The sequence below is a fragment of the Gossypium arboreum genome, chromosome 7, assembly GCF_025698485.1.
Source record: "Gossypium arboreum isolate Shixiya-1 chromosome 7, ASM2569848v2, whole genome shotgun sequence".
NCBI classification, from domain to species: Eukaryota; Viridiplantae; Streptophyta; class Magnoliopsida; order Malvales; family Malvaceae; genus Gossypium; species Gossypium arboreum.
Window position 1 is genome coordinate 105,546,963 of NC_069076.1, and position 18,463 is coordinate 105,565,425.

The following is an 18,463-nucleotide window of genomic DNA, read 5'->3' on the forward strand; positions in this document are numbered from 1 at the left end:
GTGTTGATTCATAGATAATCTTCAACACGTGCTTTTAGATGTGATTGGAGGGGATTCATGTTAAATTTAATGTGATTGGGATGGTTCATATATTTATGCACATGAGATGCCTTGCTATGTTTAGGAGGCCTAGCTATCATATCAGTAGGATTAGTACTTTGTTTAGTAAAGTGATTAGCTATCATATTTGATGAAGGTTGAAGGTATCCTAGGCAGAGAAGCATTAGAACTACCATTCGTGTGAGGTATTAGGCGAGATGTTGGGGATTTTCCAAGCTTATTCGGCTTTGGGCCCAACAATTCCTAGTGCTTGCCTTGCACGGTTTGATTGCAAAAAGAAAAGAAAAGAAAAGAAAAAAAAACCAGAGTGTGAAAGTGCAAAAATAAAAAAATCCCTTTAACAAAGCACTCCTTTGAAACTCGGTGGGTAAAGTGGATTCTAAGTGTCATGTAAGGTGTGATGATAAGGTTTGGTTCGGCTTGGATTGATGTTCAAAATTTAATTTCTATGTATTTTTAGGAATTTAATCTCTTTACTTTTTAGATTTCGAAACTCAAGAATATTGTTATTTTTTGTTAAATTCAAGTTAATTACAACATCTTTTTTTAAACATTGCTGCCAATTGAATGGATATCAGAAACTGGTGCAGCTCAGGGTGCAAAACCATGTGCTTAAGCCAAGACTACCATGAGGTTGAACCAGTGAACTCACCATCATCATCATCATCATCATCCACCACTGCAGGCACCTCAAACAAGCTGAAGCTGCTATGGGTGAAATTCAAGAAAGAGAAGATGAAGATCTTTGAATCTCCCGTTAGAGTACCTCGTTATGATCCTCACACTTATTCTCAGAATTTCGATCATGGGTTTACATGGGATGAGCCTGAAAATCTCTCTAGATCTTTCTCCGTCAGGTTTGCTGATCCTTCTAGTATTTTTCTAAGGAAAACTGTAGTGCCTGTTTAATGTTTGATGAAAATCCCTGAATCAATGCGCTTGTGTTCATTGAATCTTTTTCCCCCCCTCTGTAAATAGCCTGTTTCTGGAAATTTTCCGATATATTTTAAGCTGTGATTCCAGTGTTTGATAAAATGGGAATGTATTTAATATTCTTCCATCGAATTTTGTTTCTCTTGATTGTTTATTTTAACATGTTTTTAGATTCATTCAAGGCCTTTGAAATTGTGAAAAAAGAATTAGCAGCAATAACAGCTCGTTGGAATTGTAAAAAACCAGAGGCGATTTTGTGATGTTGGGTTTGAACTAAAAGCCAAAATAAGTGAATTCATTGAGGGCAAAAGTAATACGAGTGAATTGTTATATCTATTAAAAATTACATTTATTTATTGTTAAAAATCGATTTATGTACGTTAATACGAGGAACACATGGCATATTACGTTTTATTATTTAGTTATTTCATCAATCACATTAATTTATCTATTTTTTTGAATAAAAAATAAAATATAATTTAACTCTTAATATAAAAATTTATATGATACTTTTACCTTTATTTTGTATATCTACTTTAGATATTAAAAAAACAATATTAAGAAAACCAACTCATTTTAAATTTAATAAAATGTAATGGGACTTACAATATGGGATGACAAGCAAACAAAAGAAAATGCTAGAAATAGAGTCAACATCAGCAATCTTCTTTTACTAAATCTTTTGAAGAAGCAAATATTTTTAACAGCTGTAGTAGCATAGGCTTATCCTTTAGTGTTTGTGTCATGCATTCATACGTACATGGTCCAATGAAAGAGAGGTGGAGAGGCAAAGGAAGAAGCACACATAATCGAGACCCCAAAACGAATTTGTATGTATGTATGTATGTATGTATGTATGTATGTATGTATGTATGTTAAGTTGAGTGGAGGGGCAACTAAAAGTAGGAAATTACAATTGGTGTAAACCCATTTTGAGTGAATAAAATATGGTTGGAAAGCATATTCTAATATGCTAATGTGGTTTGATTTAAGGCATCAAATATCTACTATCAATTTTATTGAAAATGATTGCTCATCTTTTCAACTTTGCAAGAAAGAATATTTTTTACCTAACAATCAAGAAAAACAACGAAAAAGCATTCTTATTGAGTGTGAAATAGGAAGTGAAACAAAACACTCCGATTGTAATTAAATTTGAGTTTGACTTGAAGTTTGATTTCAATCAAGTATTATTATAAAAATTTAGATTCAGTTTGAATCAAATTATTCCACCTTGATTCGATTAATCTTATTTATATGATTTATATATTTGACTTTAGGTTTGACTTCGAACTCACTTCAGATATAAATTTTATGCCAAATAAAAAATAATGATAAGATTCGAGTTTTAATTGTATATATATTAAGAGTAATTTCATGATTTAATATTAGAGGTATTAAAAATAAATAATTTATAAAAAATTGATTAACGGCTTGAATTGAGTATTAAAATACTTAATTCACTTGATAGATCAAGTAATTTAATTCAAACTCGATGCAATAATGATCAAATTAAATTATTTTATAAATAATAATGATAGGTTTGGGCTTTTGATTTCTTTGTAAGTCTAATACTGGGCCCATTGTTTAAAGCATAACCCAAGTCCCAAATTTCATCAAAAACGGCGTCGTTCAGCAGCGAAGGCGGTATTTTCTCATTTACGCCAAAACAATTTTTTTTTTCACTAGGCCCAGGGTTTAGACTTTTGAAGTCCGTTTCTCCTCCCCACTTCCATCAAAAGGCCGCCGTAAAGTTATCGCCGATGTCGACCGCGCCGCCGATTACCGCCGACCGGGTACAGAAATTCATCGAAGACCTTGAAGTCCAAAAGAAAATCGTATCCAAATGCACCGAATTATTCACAACCCTAACCAATCATTTTACTTCCCTGCAAAATTCCCTTTCCCAAAAATCCCATTCCCTCGATGCCAAATTCTTATCCCTTTCTTCCAAATTCTCCCAAACTCTCGAATCCCTTTCTCAACGTGAATATTCCCTCCCCGACCGTGAATCCGCCGCCGCCGCCCACATCGAAACCCTAAAAGAAGCAGCTTTCGCCGAATTCAAGGACCCTAAAGGCTCAGCCCAGCTCTCCGACACGTTGAAATCACTCGCCCGTCGTATGGACTCGGCTGGGTTGGTTAAATTCATAGTTTCGAAACGGAAAGAGTCAGTCCCGTTACGCGCGGAGATCTCCGTCGCTTTATCTGAAGCTGTCGACCCTCACCGGCTTGTTTTAGAAGCTTTTGAGGATTTTGTTTCTCAAAAAAGTGGGAAAACTTTAGGGTTGACTGATAAGAGATGGGCATGTGGGATGTTGGTTCATGCATTGTTTCCTGAGTCGAGTTGGAAGGAGAAGAAAGGGAAAGGACCGGAGTTTTCGAGGAATATCGGAGAAAGAGCGGCGGAGGTTGTTGATAGATGGAAAGAGCAATTGGATGGTGAAAAAGAAGGGCTTACGCCGGGGGAAGCGGTTATGTTTTTGCATATGGTGGTTGGTTTTGAATTGAAAGAGAGGTTTGATGAAGGGTTTTTGAGGAAATTGGTTTTGGATTTTTCTTCGAGGAGGGATATGGCTAAGCTTGCTGCTGCTTTGGGGTTCGATGATAAAATGGGAGGTTTGTGCTATTCATTTCAATGTGTAGTTTTTAGGTGATAAAATATGTATTTTGCTTGTTGGTTTTGGTTTGCTTTGGATAACAAATGTGATCTGAGGATGAACTCATATTTGGTTAGTTGCTGAATGGGCGATGCATCCAGGTAATTTGATGGTCTAGTTAGTGTCATTAGTGGAGATCAAATAGACTGGTTCCTTTATTGATTTGTATCAAGTATTAATAGGGATATATGGGATTCACTGAAAAAATGTCCTAGAAGCGTAATGACTGTACTTTCCGAGTGTGCTGTTTACATAGTGAGTTGATTGCTAATGGTCACTCTACCTAGACACTGGAAGCATATTCACACACTGAGTTTAGGGTTTTTTTCCTGATGTTCGCTAAATGTGTTTTGCTTGTTGCTTTTGGTTTGCTTAGGATAATAAACGTGAAATAATAGATATGTTTTGACAATGAAATTATATGCGGTATGGTGCTGAATTTGTATTTAGCATTGTTTGAAGCTTTGTATTTTAACCTGCCCTTTTTGCAATGCATCCAAGCAATTTGGTAGTGTAGGATTGCTTTGTGTCAGTTTTGGAGATTAATAAACTAGTTCCCTTTGTATCATGAGGGATTTATTATCAAGCAATCTAATTTGGGATAATGTGGGATTCACTAAAAGCAATTTCCTGAACTCCTAGTATTTGTCTGTGATGACACTTTTCAAATTTTCCATTTAGATGGTGGATCTATAGTGAACTGCATTGCTAATGGTTGCTCTGACCAGACACTGAAAGCATATTCTCACCCTGAGTTATCTGGTTGTCTGCCTTAAACTTTATGTAATGCCTATAGATAATCATTGATCAATATTTATACAATACATCCTGTTTTGAAGACATGAGTGATGCAAGATGTCTGAAGATGTAATTGTGGAGGTATTTCTTTAACATAGGTATCACTGACCTATACTTGGGAATTTAATTAGCTTATGACTCACCAAGCTGTTTACACCCTCTGGATGTGTTATGCTTTTATGGAATCTACTTGTATTTACATAATTCATTTAAACTTGTCATGTCTAGCAGCTGCATTACAATCCACCACTTCCTTTATGTTACTCTTTTAGGTAAGAGTTGTACCTGTAGAAGAGTGTCAGAAATTGAATGTCAGCAGATTCCACTTGTATTACTAGGTAGCATATATATATATATATGCATGCTTGTGTTTGCGCTTATGGATTTTGGAATAAGTTATTGCCCTGCATTTCTCTATAATAAGAATGCGTGTGTCAAAAACCAAAAATGTATGTCAGCCATGCAGTGCCTCAATTTATGTGCTGATATAGTGACAACTCATGCACACTAGGACTGGCTTCAGCACTCTTGTAATTTATTTTAGGCCAATATATTTGGAATGTAAGACATCAAATCTTTGCCTAGGATTTTGTAAGATGAGGCACAATCTTCTGATTTGGTAGTTTTGAAGTGGTTTTTTTTCTTTTTTCTTAAGCAAATCACAAACACTTTCAAGAAAAACCTGAATTTTGTGGAATATGTGATTGATATTACTTAAAGATGAATGTGGATTATGCTTATCATCATTTTCTGAGAACTGAAGTAAATAGCACCTCATTGATTGGATTGTTTCTGAACTTTTAGATATTATTGATGAACTAGTAAAGAACGGCAAAGAGATCGAGGCAGTGTACTTTGCCAGAGCAGCTGGCCTTACAGAGAGATTTCCTCCTGTTTATCTACTCAAGTCCTATCAGCAGAATTCCAAAAAGAATGCCACCACAATATTGAAGAATGGAAATTTTTCCACAGCTGCAACGGTATATATGTATTCACCTTTTATCTTCTAATAACATAACAATTTAAGAACTGCGGGTTAAAGTTAAATAAATCATGCAGGAGGAGTCAAAAAATGTGGAGCTGAATTCAATTAAAGCTATTATCAAATGCGTTGAAGACCATAAGCTTGAATCAGAGTTTTCTACTGATTTGTTAAGAAAGCGAGCCACGCAGCTGGAAAAAGTCAAGTCAGATAGGAAAAAGAGTTCAGCAGCCGCTGGAAAGCCTCAGAATAAACGAAGTCATAGTGCTGGTAGTGCCCGAGGCAGTGGACCACCTGCTTTCCGTCCCGCAAAAGCAGCTAAGTTTTCAAATGCTTATCCCCCTTTCAATCGCCGAAACCCAGCTCCCTCAGCGCAGCAAAGCCCGGCTGCACGATTTTCCGCACAGTATAACTATGTTGGCCAGAATGTTTTCGAGGCTCCTACTGTTCCTTATGCATCAGCATATGGTGTGACTCACTCACAAAGTCCTGCTGCCGTTACTCAACAGCACTACGTACACCCGGTGGAAAATTTGGGGGTTTCCGGTTTTCCAACCAGTGGTGCCTATGGGGGTCAAACTAGTTATGTAGCATATGACTATGGCTCTGCAGCACCGTCGGTGTTCCAACCCTCTTCGAGTACCCAATAGTCTAGACTCAGTAACCTAGTGAGTTGGAAACTTGTCGGTTTCCTCGAAATTTGGAAGCCGATCTTTTTCATATAGTCCTATCTTGTTTTCATGAGTAGTAAGTAATCTTTTCCTATTGGAGATGGTTCATAATCCTGAAAAAAAGTAAGCTGCCTTGTGTCCTCATGTGTTATCAACAATCTAATTAGGAATTATTTCATTGTTAGAGAGGATGAATAGAGGAAATATTGCAATAATGAAATTGTAATATTTAGTAAGCTTTTAATACGTGTTAGATTTTTGTCCTAATTGGAATTTACGTATTTACTTTCTAGCATGTATAGTAGTTCTATCATAATGCTATTTCTATGCAATTAAAGATTTTAGGATCTAGGATTTATTTGGGATTGTGGTAGAAGATCTTGTTGGAAAAAAACTCATCAAAAGCCTTAAATTTATACTTCGATTAAATTGATAAGATTTGGATAAAAGCCTTAAATTGCAATTATAAAAAATGGGGTTTCTACAATGACCTCACAATGATTTGGATAAAAGCTTTAAACTACAATTATAGAAAAAGGTTACTACAATCACCTTACAATGGTATTGAACTGATCGATTCACCAAATGCATGTAGCAAACGGTGAAGCATAAAATCTGATAGCAAACTATTGGTTGAATTAATTGAATTATCGTTTTGACTAGACACATAAAATTAAACTAACAAACGGTAATGCATAGAATTAGGTAGCAAACAACTGTTGAATTAATTGAATTGAAAGACGAAGATCTTTTCGCTTTGACTAAAGACATAAAATTAAACTAACAAATGGTGAGGCATAAAATTAAGTTAGAATTAATTGAATTGAAAAATAAATATCCTATCGCTTTGACTAGAGGCATAAAATCAGACAGCAAAGTTGAATTAATTAAATTAGAAAATGGTGATCCAATCGCTTTGACTAGAGACATAAAATTAGATAGCAAACGGTGAGGCATAGACTTATATGGAGACTAAGAGCATAATGATAGCTATACTATTTTCCCCCCTAAAATTCTTCTATGCCTGATTAATCGCTTCAGAGTTGAATTAGTTCATAATTCTAAATGGAGGAGTAAGCTTACCTATACAATTTTTCTATTCACAAGACTCGAACTACAGATTAGGAAATGATAAAATTTTATTTGAATCTCTTTAATTTTTTGAAAATATAAGTTATTATAGATGATAAGATTTTAATTTAAATCCTTAAAAAAAAAGAAAAGAATAAGTTTATACAATGATAAAATTATTCTTTAGCTTTCTTAAAAATTTGTAATTCTTATCACCTAACCCAACCAATGTTAAACGGGATAACATAATTTATTTTGTACTTGTAATTTTTTAATCCATTTTGGTGCTTCAACTTGGCAACTAAATTCATAATAGTCTCGAAACTTTAAAAATATAAAAATTTGATGACATGACACTCTAAGATTATGTCACATCATCACTTAATAGCTTTAAAAAATTATATAAATTTGCAACGTGGTACAATTTTAGACTGTCACATACAATGTTCTAATAACCGAATCGATGGTTGAGCTGATCAAACCACTGGTTCTCGAATCAATTGATTTGATAAGTTCAACTGCTAGAACAACAATAATTAAATAAATAATTAAAGAAATCATAAATTTCTTTTAAAAAAATTAATAACTCTATTCAACTACTAGTTTTTGTCCCACTTTTTGGTTTTTACCGATTTTGAGTAGATTCTGATTCAATCGATTCAACCCCTTTGTTCAAACCAGTATATCGATCAATTGTCAGTCCAACCGCTCCAACCAACCAATCTAGTCCTATTCTAAGAATGCTAATCACGTAATCAAATCTTGACGGAATCCAAATTCAGAGACCAAAATAGATCTAATTGTCAAATTCAAATAATAAAATGAATAAAAAAAATATATGTACCAAAATATACTTAATTATCAAATTTATTAAAAAATAATTATATCATAAAACGAAAACAACAAGGTTTAATACGAATAAAAACAAAGAAGCAGACGGACATTTCCTAGAATATCTTAACTTGCGAGTGAAAGGAAAGATTTGAAATTTAAAAACTTTAAATTATTATATTATATTTTAATATAAAAATAAGAACAAATGATTTCATACCGAATATAAAACAAGCACAGACCAAAACAAAGAAAAAAAACCAAGAATCACAGCTTTAATGATATGTTGTAGGTATTCACAAAGTCGTGTAATAAAATATTATTACATTTTAATTTCGATTTTAAAAGATTGTGTTTTTGTCTGAATTTCACTGTTCCAGTGTCACCCCATAAAAAGAAAAAGGGTAAATTACACTCAAGGTCTGTATGTTTGCATTTTGACCACTTAATTTTAAAAAAAAGTTACAAAATAATCATAGAACTATTTAAAAGTTTTTATGTAAGTTATTAGACTGTTAAAATTGTTATTGTATGGTCTTCTCTATTTGTACCGGTTACACTAATCGAAAGCTCTCCTTCCCTTTCTCTTCTACAGTTCAATTGTTTTTTATGAAGCAACTTTGAACATTACAAATCTGCGAACCAAAATTTAAATAGTTTTCTTATTCGATCTCTGACACAGACTGTCAAATTGAATTGGATTTAAGGTATATTCTTCTACTCATCAATGGATATGGATACGGATTCACCATACTGATCGTTGAATCATCGTTTGGAGTTTGCTAGCCGAACTTAAAAAAAAAATTAGTAGCCAAGTGACTTAAATAAAAAATTTTGATACTTTAGTGATTTAAATAAATTTTTTTTAATAATTCAATAACCATTTTATAATTTTTTAAAGTTAAGTAAACTTACTATTAGAGGTGCTCATTGGCCGAGCCGAGTAGGGATCAACTAAAAATTTAGGCCCGTTTTATTCGGCCGGGCTAAAAAATGGGCCTAAAATTTTGCACAAGCCGACCAGATAAAATGCGAAAACTCGAGCCCGACTCGCCCGCATTATTATTTTTATATTATTTTATATAATTTTTAAATATATATAATACATCATAAATACTAAAAATATCAAAATAAATATTTCCCAAAAATTAAAAATAAATTTTAAAAATTATTAGACTTAAATAACACTAAGGTAAATACAATTTAATAAGTAAATGCCTCTAAAATAATAACAAAATCAATAAATGCCTTTAAAATAATAACAAAATTAACAATAAAATAAGTTTTATACAATATCCAAACAATAACAACAAAATAGTTGCAACATAATAATAAAATTGTAGCAAAATAATGAGAAAATAACATTTAAAAACAAAAAAAAAAGAACAGATTTTTTTTGTTCTTTAGTGAATTTGGGTCGGGCCGGGCTCAGGCTAAAAATGTCTTATCTGAAGCCTGGCACATTTTTTAAACGAGCTTTATTTTTTTGTCTAAGCCCATTTTTCTGGCATATATTTTTGCCCAAATCTTCTCATATTTCGGGTGGATCTTTGGGCAAGGCTGAGTAGCCCGACCCATGGTCAGGTCTAGTTTGAATATGTACATATTATCTAGAGGTGAATAGAAGCTGGTATAATTCAAAGGGTAAGACCTAATTTAATGAGATTTTTTTGCACTTTTTATATAAAAAAATCTGTAAAATAATTTAATAATAAGTTAGAGAGTCTCAATCGAAAACAACACTTAATTAAGTTCTTAATCGAATATAAGCAATCAATTGAGCTCTCGAAAAATCAATTTTCGCGTAAGTCATTGATGTTTATTAATTTTACGATGTGGCATGCTAGGGTTATGCTACATGGTGAAATTTATTAATTTCTCTTTAAGTTGTTTAAAACAATTAATAAAAATTATAAAATAAATTTAAATTTTGAAAAATTTTATAAAATTGAATTTCAAAATATAAAATTATAAAAATTGAAAAAATAAAAAACAAAAATTTAGATTTTGAAATTTAAAATTAAATTTTCAAAAATTATAAAATTGTAAAATATTTTCAAAAGTTATTAAAATAATAGAAAATTAATAAAATGGAAAAATATATAATTTTCAAAATTATATAAAAAATTGCACCTAATTTCTTTATAATTTTTCAAAATTATAAAAATACAAAAATTTATATTTTTGCAAGAAAAATCATGAAAATATAATAAATTATATTTCTTATGGATCCATCTTTGAGATTGATTAACTTGTAGTTATCACTAATATAAGCATAAATGTCGTGTGGAACATGGTATCGTCACTAAAGAACCTGAACATCTCCTCTTCGACCTTAACCCAATTCTAGTTCTTTTTCTTGATGATCAAATCTTTATGTGACATATTAGCTACCTATGCAAACTCTTTTCATAATTTTATATATTTTTAATTTTTTTCAATTCTTATTTTTTTAATACTTTTGTGATTTTTAATATATATTTTTCAATTTTGTATTATTTTAATAAATTTTATAATCTTTTTCCATTTTTTATTTTATATTTTTAAATTCTATTTTTGTAATAACCTTTAAAAATTTTAAGTTTTTATTTTTACAATTTTTTTATTTTTAATAATTTTTATTATTTTTATCCTTTTTAAAATTACTATTTTTAAAATTTGGAAGTTCTATTTTTTATTTATATTTTTAGAATTTATAATGATTTTTAAACAAATTAAAAGAAATTTCGCCACGTAGGCGCAACCCTAGCGTGCCATGTGATAAAGTTAATGATTGTTAAGGGCTTACACGGAAATTGAATTTTCAAGAACTTAATTGATTGCTTATATTTAATTAACGGTTCAATGAATGTTGTTTATGATCGATGACTCAATTAATTATTGAATTATTTTATAAAATTTTTATATAATAATCCGTTTTATTATATATTATTAGTTTTCGATTGAGGTGCTTACCTGGCTTCATTCTAAACCGTTTGACAATGTTGTTATTGAATCATATTGTAAGGAGGTTATTACTGCTCTTATTTGGTCGACTCTGGACTAATCTAAATTCAGTGCTATTAGTCATTTTTTGGACTAATCTAAAGTCAGTGCCATTATTCAGTGCTCTTATTATGACATATGGTATAGAATATGTGTTACCCTTTAATTTTTTACCCATCAATTGAGTTTACTTAATTTAATTCTATTCAAATAAATTTTATCGGTGATACATATTTAATTCGTTTTTTTATTAATACTCAAATTTAGAGTAAATACGGATATTAAATTTTGAATACATGCTGTTTGAGTCTACTTTATTTTTAGGCTTAAAAAAATTATAATCAAATTTATGATTTAAAAAGTTTCTCCTCGTGGCATCTTTCTCTTTATCTACATGGTGAACCAAAGACATACTGATGAGAAAAATAAACACAGAGAAACTTGAAAATGGCAGATCATTGCAATGGAAGCTCTCAAAGCTCTGAATCTTTTGTCAATATTCCACCAATAAAATTCACCAAGCTCTTTATAGACGGCAACTTCGTTGACTCCGTTTCCGGTAAGCAAAAACCGGGGAAAAAGTTGTAAGTTAATACGATGAGGAAATTTCATTTTAGGTCCCTTTTAAAAGTTTACGATTTGTGTTACAGGGAAAACGTTCGAGGCAATCGACCCGAGAACCGGGGAGGCCATAACTCGGGTTTCGGAAGGGGATAAAGAAGATGTTGATTTGGCTGTGAAGGCTGCACGTTTTGCTTTTGATAATGGCCCTTGGCCTCGCTTATCAGGTTCTGTATGTATTCCTTGTTTACTTCCTTTCTACTTTCAACTCTTCTGTTGTATGGGGGAAATGAGATAAAATTATAAAATTTTGGGGTCAGAATTAAAAATTTAGTGTTAAATTGGTTTAAAAGTTAAATTATTGATTTCTCGAAAGGGCTGAAAATGCAATTTATTTTCATTTAACTGAAGGTAAAAAAACTGAAATTGAATATTTTGTTTTGTTGAAGGGACTTAAAAGGAAAATTTTCCATTTAGCCTCCATGTTTTATTTTCATTAAAAATATAAAAATAGTTGAAGAAGAAAAAAGTGATTTATAATATAAAAGTATACAAGCCATTAACTACGTTGATATTATTCGAAACAAATTAAAATGGTCGAAATTTAAATGATAAAATTTTAATTTAATTTTTAAAATTTTTAAGAAAAATATAAATTATTAAAATAATAAAATTATATTTTAACTATAATAAAAATATATAATTTAATTATGATATTTAGAAAAATCTATGTTTTCACTCTTATCTAATAAATTCATATGACAAAAACAATTTGAACCCAAAACTACATAAAAATTATAAATCGAAATTACCTTGATCTAAATTCACCTGCTTTAAAATCAAATTAATTTAGGTAAAAGTATCATGGAAGTCTCTATATTAGGGGTTAGATTCTATTTTACTCCTTTACTCCAAAAATGAATAAATTAGTCCATACACATTAAATCAAAGAGCAAATTAGTTCTTTTTTATTAAAAAATCATTCATTTATATTATTAAAAACTGACGTAACTGATAGAATAACCAAATTGATTCTTTTAATATAAGAACGTTGATGGTGATTTTACCAACTAACCCACTAACTTTTAGATAATATACACAAAACAGGCGGCCTGCTATTGATATTTCCTTTTTGTCTGTTGGTTACCCAATAATTTCAAGGATTGATTTTATTATTACACATCGTACCTATCAATGAAAAAAATATATTACACGTACTAATAATTAATGTTTTTCTTTTTAAATTGGTAAAGTGGGTCACAAAATGTTCCTTTGTTATTATCTTAAAAAAAAAAGAAAAGGGAAATCCAAAATTGATTCGATTCGGTGATGTTTGGATTATTTTTGTTAAAAGTTAAAATCGTAATTACCTTTATTAAATTTTATTATTTATTTATTTTATAATATAAAATAATTATTTTATGCTTATAATAATAAAATTAATTTAAAAGCACTATATAAAATTATTTTTCAAAAAAATATTAAAAGGGATACAACGAAGTCATTTTCTCAACATAAAAGTCTAAAAGATTGGAATTCAAAGCTAGTATGAAAAGCCAACAACTAAACAGAATCAAATTATAACAAATAAGGGCAAACACAAGGGGTAAGCCTTAGCCCTCTAGATGGTAAAAATACTACTAAAGTCTCTTGGAAAATTATAAAATTATAAATAATGGTAATAAAAAATTTTTGGCATCCAAAATTTTATAATTTAATCCGGCACTTTAAAACCAAATTTTTAGATAAAAGTATTATGGAGGACTGTGAATTAAAATTTTAAATTGCATTTTATTCTTTCTATTAAAAAATAGACAAATTAACCTTTGTATGCTAGATTAAAGAGTAAATTAATTATTTTGTTAAAAATTTCTTCTATTTCTACCGTTAAGTGATGATGTGGCATGTCACATGTCATTGCCTATTTGCTCCACTTGTTACATTATCACTTAACAGTGGAAATGGATTAAATTTTTAATGAATAGGTCAATTTATTTCTTTTCTTTTGATCTACTATATAAAGCCTAATTTGTTATTTATTTAGTAGAAAAAAGCAATATGCAATCCAGTCTCTTAATACACGGCCTCCGTAATACTATTATAATACTATTATAGTTTTTTTTTTTTTTTACTCCTTATCAGTAACTATTCGAAAAATTCAAAACACCCTATCAAATTCATCACTTAATTAGTATATTCTGTTGAATTAAATTGACTTTTTAGGAACGAGGAAGGATCCTAATGAAGTTTGCAGACTTGATCGAACAAAACATAGAAGAACTAGCTACATTGGAAGCCATTAATGGTGGCAAGCTGTTCTCTCTTTGCAAGTTCATGGAGGTCCCAGGTGCTGCAATGACACTGCGTTACTATGCAGGTGCAGCCGATAAAATCTATGGAACCGTGTTGAAATTAAGCAAAGGACTACAAGGTTACACTCTCAGGGAACCCATTGGCGTCGTTGGAGCTATACTTCCATGGAATTTCCCCACCTCCATGTTCTTCATCAAGGCTGCACCTGCATTAGCTGCTGGCTGCACCATGGTGATCAAACCAGCTGAACAAACCCCTCTTTCAGCTCTTTATTATGCTCATCTTGCTAAGCTGGTAATTAAAAGTTTGGACTAAATTAAAACAAGTTTTTAATATGATGTTAAAAGCTAAAAGTTAGATCAAAATGTAATTTGACTTATTTACTCATTTTTTCTCTTTGATTTAATATATAGAAATTAATTTATTTATTTTTTGAATAGAAAACGTAAATTGCAATCTGATGTATAGAACAAACCGATCTTAAAATGAATGTTTATTTGATTCTTGTTTGGGTTGAAATTTCTCAGGCTGGCATCCCTGATGGAGTGCTCAATGTTGTGAATGGATTTGGAGAGACTGCTGGTGCTGCCATTAGCTCTCATATGGACATTGATAAAGTAAGATATATGTTTTCATATGTATTTATATTTAAGGTTAATTTGTACCTTACGTCCCTAAACTATGGTGCAGGTTTTTAATTGGTTTTAAAGTTTAAAACGTTTGAGCTTTTAAAGTATCAATATTTTATCAATCAGGTTCTTTAGTTAGTTTAGTGTTGTTTTGAGCATTAAATAGGAGTTCGAATCTAACCTGAAGCATACTTAACTCATGTGGATCAATTTTTTCTTAAAAAAAATGTACTAATTACATGAACAACTTTAATACTTGTAATGTTAAAAAACAAATAAATTTTATGAAGACTATTTTTTTTTATGTAAAATTCAAGTTGTCAATGAGGTAAGTACTAGGGTTGTAGCTAGCGAGCAGGTGGGCCTCGGCCACCTGGCTAAATGGGAGTATTGCTTTTTAGCCCCTCCAAAAAATTAAAACATTCAATTCAACACTTTCTAGTATTTGATTAAATAAAAAAATGTATTTTTGCCTCAAAATTAATAATTTAATTTAAATAAATTAAAAATAAAATATTTAACATTAATCCCGAAATTTTATAATTCGATCTTGAACTCTGAATAGAATTCTTAGCTTCACCCTTGGTAAGTATACACATATTTAAATGTACTTTGCATTAAATTTAAGTAGTGATTTAACACTCAAGCTGACAGCTAAGTTAGTAGAATTTGTTTGATTTGATATTGATACTTTAGTGATTCTATTATAATGTTTTAAAGTTTGAGATGAATTTAAAATATGAGTTTCTAGTCATGTTTATATATAAGATAAAAAAAAAATCACATTGATGAAGAAATGAGGTTTCCTTGATGGGTCTTTCAGGTGAGCTTTACAGGGTCAACTGAGGTTGGGCGTAAGATAATGATGGCTGCAGCAGCAAGCAATTTGAAGCCAGTTTCATTAGAGTTGGGTGGCAAATCCCCATTGTTAATATTTGATGATGCTGATGTTGATGAGGCTGCAAAATTTGCTTTCAATGGCATCTTCACCAGCAAAGTACGTTATTTTCAATAAAAGTACTATAGAGTCTTTTGTATTAAAAGTTGGGTTGCAGTTTGCTTCCTTTGTTAAAAAAATAGGCAAATTAGTTCCTATATATTAGATTAATGAGCAAATTAATCATTTCTGTTAAATATTTCAACCAATTATGTTATTAAAAACTAATAGAGACACATGGTGTGCCACATGTACATCATACTGATATACAATGACCAATTTTTAACAATAGCAATGGATTAAATTTTTAACAGAAGGGATAATTTACTCTTTAATCTAATATATACGAACTAATTTATTTATTTTTTAGATAGTGAGTTGCAAAATTCAATTCGACTCTTAATACAGAGGTCTCTATGGTACTTTCCCAGTTCATTTTTACTTTTATAGTAGCTTTAAATCCATAATTGGAACCCTAACATTTAAATTTTGTAGGGTGAAATCTGTGTGGCCAGTTCTCGTATTTATGTTCAAGAAGGTATTTATGATAAGATTGTGAACAAGTTAATAGAGAAAGCAAATGCATGGGTTGTTGGAGACCCTTTTGATCCTCAAGTTAATCAAGGACCTCAAGTAAGTGTAATTTATATGTTTCAAACACAAGTCATATTATATTGAACGCTACTTAGAATTCGAGTTATTTGTTTAAAATTTGAAAGATTTTGATAAAAACATTAAATTTGAAAAATCGATTTAAATAAAAAGTAAATTTTATTTTCTAAACAAATCGAACTTTAGATAGAGATTATCAAATCTAAGTCAGCCCGACCCTAATAGTAATATATTTAGTATTTATACTTTATGTATAGTAGTTAAATATATTTATGTAGCTTAAAGCTAATCAATAGTCATTATCCAAATACAGAAAAAAAAAAGAGAGGGAAAAATTGGGTTTAGAAATTATGCTTCATAAATATGAGATAAACTATTTTATTTAGATATTTTCGGTCTTTGTACTATTTGAATTTTTGAAATTTAGTTTGCTCATTATTTTTAAAAATGTAATTTTTACTTGTGTAATATAAAAATTAAAGTCCATGATAATGCTATTAATTGATTTTCATTAAAGAATTAAATTCTCAAAATTAAAAGCAAACGAACTAATTCCAAAAAATCTAAAAAAGTGTATAGAATAATAGTACAGTTAAACCTTTTATCAGTTACAATATTAGGAAAAACGAAGGGATGATAGGATTTGAATGTATATCACAAATAAAAGCTTTAACTACTGCTTCAATTAAGGGTTAAAAATATAATTTAATTTAGACATGCCAGATCAAATATGGATATTAAAATGAAAATGTAAGTCGGATTTGGTTATAAACCGACATCTATATTTTAAACTCGTTTATATTAATTTATTTTGATCCAGTTTAAACTTGAATCGACTCCATGTATAATTGAGGGCCTATATGAATAAATGCAATTTTTTATTTTTATTTTGACGAATGGTGTAGACCAATAAAAATCAATTCGAGAAAATACTATCATACATCGAGCATGGCAAAAGAGAAGGAGCCACTTTACTAACAGGGGGTAACAGCATTGGCCAAAAGGGATATTACATACAGCCTACCATATTTGCTGATGTTAAGGTAACAAATATATTGTTTGAACAACCTTTTAAAACTATGATGTTTTTTATATGTTTCTTAATCTATGGGGACCTTTTTGTCTAACAGGAAGATATGATCATAGCAAAAGAAGAAATTTTGGGGCCAGTTATGTCATTGATGAAGTTCAAGTAAGTAGTTCTTATAAAAATTTGGTTAAATTATACTATTAGTCCCTTTACTTTGTAAAAATTATGGATTTAGTCCTTCTACTTTAATTTGATCAATTTTAGTCCATTTTTTTTCAAGTTGGTCAATTTTAGTTCCTGTACTTTTCAATTTTTGGAATTTTAGTTCTTACCCAAATGGTAGCAGTTAAATACATTTGGTTAAATTGAATTACTAGTCTTGTATTATGCATATAGTCATATGTTTAATTCATATTCTCCAATTGATCATTCTAGGTCCTTATACTTTTCAAATTATGAAATTTCAATCTTGATGCAACTAATAGCCGTTAATCCATTGACTAGATTTTAAGTGAGTAATATGTGGAAATAATAAGCTGGTATGACTTTACACATATGATAATATTATATGTTTGTCGCATTAAATTTTGGAAATAGCATAACTTAATGAATTTAATAGTTATCGTTTATCGAGGATTACTAGTTCCAAATAGTAGTAATTAAATATGTTTGGTTAAATTCAATTACTAATCCTATACTATGCATACAACTATAGATTTAGTCTATATTTTCTAATTGTATCATTCCGTTGACGAACTAGTTTTAAGATAATCATTGTGTTTTGTTTTTCTTTTTATAAGGACCATGGAGGAGGCAATTAAGAGGGCAAACGACACGACTTACGGCCTAGCAGCCGGGGTTATAACGAAGGATTTGAATGTGGCAAACACGGTGTCGAGATCGGTCCGTGCCGGGGTCGTGTGGATCAATTGTTACCTTTTGCTAGATGTAGGTTGTCCATATGGTGGGTTCAAGATGAGTGGGTTTGGAAGAGAAAATGGCATGGATTCACTTAACGAGTATCTGCAAACCAAGTCTGTTGTAACTCCTATTCTTGACTCACCATGGCATTAAGTGTACAAGTCCCTAATTATTACTGGAGAATTCTATTTTAAGAGCATAAAAATCTAAATAAATAAAATATCTCTATGCAAGAACAACCGCATGTGTTATATTTTGAAAATCTCCTATGTTTAATGTTCGATTAAATCACTTTGGGGGCTTAAACTTGGCAACTATTCTCATATTAGGGTGTAAATTTTTTTGGGTCCATGTTAGTCTTGAACTTGGCACTTGTTTTCACATTGAGCCTTTAACTTTTTTTGTCCAAGTTAATCCCTGAACTTTGTAATCGTTCCTAAATTGAGGCTTAAACTTTTTTTGGTCCAAG

At 30.5% G+C, this 18,463-nt stretch overlaps 3 protein-coding genes across 6 annotated transcripts; all 3 read left to right on the top strand.

Moving 5' to 3' along the window:
- Positions 1–29: 29 nt before the first annotated feature.
- On the top strand, positions 30–1,095 carry LOC108482974 (uncharacterized). Of its 3 annotated transcripts, none has more exons than XR_008285831.1 (2): positions 30–455; positions 639–1,095. XR_008285831.1 is itself a non-coding variant. In XM_017786119.2 (2 exons), exons 1-2 carry the CDS (start codon positions 461–463, stop codon positions 967–969), a joined length of 327 nt encoding a protein of 108 aa, XP_017641608.1. In that variant the 5' UTR covers positions 89–460; the 3' UTR covers positions 970–1,095. The 3 variants fall into 3 exon arrangements, 2 of the variants coding, with proteins under 2 accessions (XP_017641608.1, XP_017641599.1); XM_017786119.2 differs by having other exon boundaries at positions 89–468; positions 651–1,095; XM_017786110.2 differs by having other exon boundaries at positions 90–468.
- A 1,527-nt stretch (positions 1,096–2,622) lies between these two features.
- Positions 2,623–6,420, top strand: LOC108459460 (FRIGIDA-like protein 4a). Its single transcript, XM_017758836.2, has 3 exons — positions 2,623–3,612; positions 5,256–5,431; positions 5,511–6,420. Exons 1-3 carry the CDS (start codon positions 2,757–2,759, stop codon positions 6,081–6,083), a joined length of 1,605 nt encoding a protein of 534 aa, XP_017614325.1. The 5' UTR covers positions 2,623–2,756; the 3' UTR covers positions 6,084–6,420.
- A 4,874-nt stretch (positions 6,421–11,294) lies between these two features.
- Positions 11,295–18,256, top strand: LOC108472453 (aldehyde dehydrogenase family 2 member C4-like). 2 transcript variants are annotated; one of them, XM_053031079.1, is made up of 9 exons: positions 11,295–11,550; positions 11,642–11,784; positions 13,776–14,159; positions 14,393–14,482; positions 15,318–15,491; positions 15,927–16,064; positions 16,949–17,086; positions 17,174–17,235; positions 17,874–18,256. In XM_053031079.1, the coding sequence occupies exons 1-9, from the start codon at positions 11,439–11,441 to the stop codon at positions 18,145–18,147; spliced, it is 1,515 nt and encodes a 504-aa protein (XP_052887039.1). In that variant the 5' UTR covers positions 11,295–11,438; the 3' UTR covers positions 18,148–18,256. The 2 variants fall into 2 exon arrangements, with proteins under 2 accessions (XP_052887039.1, XP_052887040.1); XM_053031080.1 differs by having other exon boundaries at positions 11,421–11,550; positions 11,642–11,779.
- Positions 18,257–18,463: the final 207 nt, after the last annotated feature.